The sequence below is a fragment of the Suricata suricatta genome, chromosome 7 (genome assembly GCF_006229205.1).
Source record: "Suricata suricatta isolate VVHF042 chromosome 7, meerkat_22Aug2017_6uvM2_HiC, whole genome shotgun sequence".
Classification (NCBI taxonomy): domain Eukaryota; kingdom Metazoa; phylum Chordata; class Mammalia; order Carnivora; family Herpestidae; genus Suricata; species Suricata suricatta.
Genome location: NC_043706.1, coordinates 17,572,979 through 17,578,978, shown reverse-complemented (window position 1 = coordinate 17,578,978; position 6,000 = coordinate 17,572,979). Strand labels below are relative to the sequence as shown.

The window sequence follows — 6,000 nt, the reverse complement described above, 5'->3', positions numbered from 1 at the left end:
CTGCCCCACCTCGCCGGCGCTCTCCGCCAACGAACCTGAAAAACAGAAGAAGAAAATCTAGAGACGTGCAAGGTGATGTTTTCCTCTATAAAAATGAATTGGATAGAGGAGACGGAGACACACAGAATTTATTTAGAAACCTACAAGTGGTGAACGCGGCTTAAGAGCCCTGTTCTCAGCCGAGGTGCTGAAGTCTCCACTCGCACCGCAGCGGGGGCGCCTGACCGCTGCCCGCGCCTTTATAAAGACACACTCCCCCTGCTCCGCCTTTTCCCGGCTGCCCGTCCGCTCGCGCGCTCCGGGCACCTGCCAGACCCGTCACCCCCTCCCGACAGAACTAGGAACAGAGGGGGAGGTAGACCCGAGCCCTCGGGAAAGTAAAGCCAAGATGTCAAGGCCGGCAGTAGAGGTGGGAAGTTGGAGTGTCTCTTTTAAGTTGAAATCATTCCCCCCACCCCTACCTCGCCTCGCCTCTGCGGTTTCGGGTTGAATTTAGAGGGAAGGTTTTGAGATAGACGTTTTCCCGGCAAGTCCCCTGAAAACCAATACTCATTTCCTAGGCACCGTGTCTAGGCTCCTTGCGGTCTGGGTAACTGCGCCCACGCTTGCTACCCTTTGGGTCTCTACTCTCGGGCTTTGTCGTAGCGGTTTTGAGTGCCCGGGAGTCTGTGCTCGGGTTTTTTTCTGGGAAGGGGAAGAGTCATGAAGGCCGAAGGAATGCCAAAGGTCCCCGTGAGCTCGCGGGCCAAGGTGTCCTTATGCTCCGGAGGGGCTGCGCAGAGACTTGGCCCAGTGGGACGAGAGTCCCGGAAAGTTAACCCGGAGAACGTTAGCGGAAGATGAGCTAAAGGCAGCTAGTCGGGAAGGGGGGTTGGTGGTGTTCCCTGCGGGGCCCGGGAGCTTAAGCTCCTGCAGGACACTTAGCTCGTTCTGGCGCTCGCGCTCTCTCTCTCTCTCTCTCTCTCTCTCTCTCTCTCTCTCTCTCTCTCTCTCTCATCCTAGCTCCCTCCGAGGGTCATTTTCCTCATCTGCTTAAACAGAGGATTGGGACTTTGAGTTCTTAGTCTCCATCCACCGGAAACCAACGTTTTAAAGACCGTCGTTATTGATATCGTGGAACTCCCCCCATTCCATCTGGGGACGTTTTCTGGAAAATGCAAAGCCAGGTGGCGGGGCACAGGACGCTGCGGATTTCCCAGGACCAAGACAAGTCTTCCCCATCTGTTCATCCGCCTGTTCAGGGTGATTCGGTACCCGGAGGCGCCCCAAAAAAGAAAGCGATTGAAATCACTCAATTCGCCCTTTGGCCACCCTGGGCGGCGAGAGAAGGGTTTCCGGAATGTGCTCTCTGGGCCTTTTTCTGCAGGCGGCACGCTTCGGTTCCCAGCGCTGTCCACAGCAGAGCCGCTCCAGAAGGCCGAGCACTGTCAGAGGGGGACGCTCCGACCTGCATCCCTCGGAACCCGAGGCCCGCGCGCCCCAGACCCGACACCCCCGTGCGCGCTCGGGGAGCACTGGGAGCGCATGGGCCAGCACCTCTTGCCCGACCAGTGCCTTCCTCTGGCCAGCGACGGAACAAAGCCGATGCACGTTAAACTCACCACCTGCGCTAAATAATTGTACCTGCTCGCGATCTTCTCACCTCGAGGTCAAGGCCACAGTCAGGTTTGTTAGGAAAGTCAATCCCGTAGTGAGGTGCTTTTCGGGGCCTCCCGCCACTGGCCGCGGAGAACTCCGGTGACCGAAAATGCCAGGTTCGGGCAGTTCCAAGAATTTTTTTCTTTCTCTGCTTTGAAGCTGGATTCTCCTCCCAAGCAGAGGCAAAAGTCCACGCAGAAGGAGACTTGTCCATCCCCCCGTCTCTCCCCGTCTCTCAAGTTCTCTTTCAGATCAAAATCACTGTCATGTAGTTGCCGCCAGGGTCCGGGAGGAAACCAAAAGAGCGTCCAGTCTTCCCCCAAGGATTTCGCGGCTGATTTTCATCATATGAACCGACCGCCAAAAATCTGACCACTCCTGTCATTCAGCTGTGTTTCATTCTGTTTCTCTTCCAAACGTTAAAATTACTTATACTTTTCTTTTATAAATAGTCCGTTAATTGTGATAGGTTAAGGTACTTTAAAATATTTAAACCTAGCTTCAAAAATAAATTAAAACCACCACTGAGACTACATAGAAGTTAATTTCTGGTCTTCCTGTAAACATTTTTAGAATCATTCTTGTCTATAATCTTGGAATGTTCCTGGACAGCCTTCACCGTTCAACAATACAAACAAATATAGTTTTTAATGTTAAAGTCAAATCAACTGATCACATACTTTTTTCTAAATGGACTCTGGTGTCCAAAGAAATGTCACAGAGTCTCCACCATATGTAGTCTGGAAAAGGTAGAGTATATATTCCAAGTTGCTCTAAAACTATGTCTCCGTAAATAAATATGTTAGCAAAAGAAGTTAGTCAAAGTGAAAATATAAAAATAAAAATAAATAAGTGTTGGTATCCTTTATTGTATTGTTTCACATTTCTCCTGAAAATTTGAAAACAACCATATAGTTTGGAAGGATACATCCCCCCTACCTCAATTCTGTAAATGATTGTGTATAAAGCTTTTGCCTAATATTAGGGAAACTTTAATTTTATCAAGTTTTTAATCATATTCTTATTTTATTCTCTAAAATAAAGTGGATTTAACTGTATTTTGGTTATCGTTTGTTACTATCCTTGAATTTCTTTCCTGCATTCATATTTTTATTGGCTGGCAACACTTTATGGTCACAGCTGCCTCTTCTTTGATTACTATTTTGGTTTAGTAAAAGCCCATTAATTCAAAAGCAAAGGAAGAAGACTTTGCATTCGCTAGGCTTAGATTAAAATCGGTAAATTAGTGTAACTATATTTACATCCTATTGGCCAGGAAACAGCTGTCAGGATCTCTGAAATAAGTATCCCTTTGATCTCACCACAAGCGTATGCACAAACCTGGGCTTGACTGGCACCAGATTCTGGCTCTATCAGGTGTTGGTGTAAAAAAGTATCTTTGTAAATGTCATGACATGAAATATTCATAGCCTGTAATTATAACACAGTAGATTTTTAGATGAGAAACGTTTGGATCTGAGGGGTCCTTTCGTTGGTTCATTTATTTTTTAAGAAAACAGCAATCCAACTTTCTTTTGCCAGGGTGTTCACACAAACAGGCTACCCAGTGGCCAAAACCTGGCCGTTGGTACACACTTTTGTCCCGTTAAAGGAAGTAGGTAGAAAACAAGCAGAATGGATGAAAATATTTGTTTGCCTTTTTTTGGTTTCGTTTCGTTTTGTTTTTGACGCAGTACACCATAGTATTAAAAAAATACACAACATCTTCTTTTGTGATATCAGGGACATTCTCACAATTTCAGGGGCCAATCAGTTTCCTGTGGGGAAAGTCCACCTTTAGTCCGTATCAATATCAATGGACCAAAGCCAGCCCAAAAGGCCGCTGAAGGTGGAGAGAAAGGTGGAAGAGAAGGTGGAGAGAAGGTGTTGGCTTCCGCAAAGGGGAAATCCAGCGGTTTAGAATTTCGCTAATAAAAAATGTTTACAGGATGTGGTTCACATCATCTGAAAAATCGCTTTGATTTAAGGTGTGCGTGCGCGCGCCCAGGTGGCCTGGCTACGGTCGCTAGTTACTCGCAAGCAAGGATTTTAGTAAATTTCAGGTGCGGGTTAATTGATGAGCGTTCCCGGCGAGGATTGGGATTCAAAAGCCGCGGGGCTGCCCGGGTCCTCACCGCAGTGCGGCGCAGCCCGCCCGGGCTTTGGGCGAGAGAACCGCAGGAGGCTGAAGGCAGCGCAGCTGCGAGGCGGACCTGGGCCGGGCGCCGCGGGATGCTGGCGGTGAGTGACCCGGCCCCCGTTTAGTCCCGGCCTCCTCCCCGCGGTTCCAGGGCGCGCAGGGGCGCACGACCCATCGGGCTGGGGTTGCAGAGACCCGGCACCAGCTAACACCCCGGACGCCTCCGGGAAACGAGCTAGACGCCGGAAAATAGCCTGTCGGGGTCTTTGGAGCGTTGCAACCCCCGTAGGTTTGCTTGGAGTTTATTGGGAGCTTTCAGTGAGGCAGCCAGGCTGGATAGAAGCCCCAGGTCCCTGGCTCAGAGAAGGGGAGGCTGGAGGATCAGTGTTTGGAAGGCAATGCGATGGTTCTCTTCAATTTGCCCTGGATGGTTTCCCAGCCCATTCCCCTCGTGCTGCATAGACCGCGCAGTGACATTCATCCATGTGGGCCCACCTTTCGTCCCAAGCGCTGGGACTTCCGGCTACCCGAACTGTAGATAAAGGTCCCTGAAACGCCCGCGGCCCCGGACTTGGGGGTGGATTGGTACCTCCAGAGATCCTCCTGCTCAACGTTCGTTTAACTCAATACACTGCTGGTGACAAAAATAAACAAATCCGGATTTGGGACGTTGAATTCACCCAGTTTTTCATATATAGAAATAATGACGATAATATTGAAAGGACGCTGACCTCTAAGGAGTTTGGTCAGGTCCATATAGATGTAGGACGGTGCGCCCTAGATAGATTTTTTTAAACCTCTTTAGGGGCGCCTGGGGGGCTCAGTCGGTTAAGCGTTGGACTTCGGCTCAGATCTTGATCTCTGTCACAGTTTGCGGGTTTCAGCCCCGGGGGCTGGCTCTGTGCTAACAGCTCAGAGCCTGGAGCCTGCTTCAGATTCTCTTTGTCTGTCCCTCCCCACTTGTCCCGTGTCTCTCTGTGTCTCAAACATTAAAAAAAAAAAAAACTGAAACAATTAAAAAAACCTCTTTAGGAGATATTTAAAGTACGGTTTTTTTTGTGTGTGTGTATTGTACTTTAATTAATTGTTGGGCTGCGGTGAGCAGATAAGATGCTGTTATGTAATGTAGTATAATGTGTTGTGAAAACCAAGGTAGTAGACCCAGGGATTGCCCTTGGGGGAAAAAAGGTGTAACAACCCTCTGTTTTATGAATTCTCTTGTGGTAGTGGTTGATATTTGATCCTTGAAGTTGCGGTAAAAGTCCTAGAAGAACACTTAAAATTCGTGGAAGTCAGAAACCTAAAGCTTAAACTCCTGAGTGGGTTTGAAATCCACTTTCCAAACGCTTGTTTTACCAACTCTCATTCTACAAAGAGTTCATTAATCCGAAGCCTTCGGTTTGATTGTTAGTATAATTTGCCTATTTTGTGTGACTGTTTATTCCCAGGATGTTTGCTTTGTTTCTTGCAATAGTCTATTTGTCATAGACAGTACTAAAGAACGTTGGATAGACTATTTCTAAGTAGTAATTTTCTTAGACCTGTAATCCGTGGCATGGGTGAGCAAAGTTTTTGTTTGGGATGACAAAATGAAACGTCTTTATTTTAAAAAATTATTTAAATTTAAGTTAACATACAATGTACTGTTGGTTTCAGCAGGAGAACCCAGAGATTCATCACTTACATATAATGCCCAGAGCCGATCACAAGTACCCTCCTTAATGCCCTTCATCCACTCCCCCTCCCCCATTCCAGTCCCCTCCAGCAACCCTCCGTTTGTTCTCAGTACTTAAGAGTCTCTTATGGGGATGGGTGTCTCCGTCAGTGTCTATTAAGCTGCTGGCAGGGGACTTTGGCTCAGGTCCTGATCTGGTTCACAAGTTCAAGCCCCAGGTCATGGTCTGTACTCAGAGCTGGGAGCCTGGAGCCTGCTTCAGATGCTGTGTTTCCCTTTTTTTCGCCCCTTCCCTGGTCGTGTTCTGTCTCTCTCAAAAATAAATAAAAACATTTAAAAATCAAGAGTCTTTTATGGAAACTTGAAAAAGCATTTCTTTGAAGCATTTTTTAAAAACAGTCTCTATTGCACACAGGAAGATGACGATCCTTTGCAGTCTGTTACGGAAGAAGATGGGAGCAGAATTGCCCCGGATGCCTTCTACGTAAAGATCAAGCTTATTTCTGAGGGTGGTGGAGGGTGCGCATGCGCGCTCTTTCTAGTTCTG

At 47.8% G+C, this 6,000-nt stretch overlaps 1 protein-coding gene across 1 annotated transcript in view; it reads left to right on the top strand.

Annotated features, from left to right (window-relative positions):
• The first annotated feature begins 3,454 nt into the window (after positions 1-3,454).
• SYCP2L (synaptonemal complex protein 2 like) overlaps positions 3,455-6,000 on the top strand; it is an 86,726-nt gene continuing 84,180 nt past the window's right edge. The window contains exons 1-3 of the mRNA XM_029943139.1: positions 3,455-3,522; positions 3,627-3,879; positions 5,869-5,937. Coding sequence (XP_029798999.1) covers positions 3,455-3,522; positions 3,627-3,879; positions 5,869-5,937 — 390 coding nt within the window. The remainder of the gene's footprint in view (positions 3,523-3,626; positions 3,880-5,868; positions 5,938-6,000) is intronic.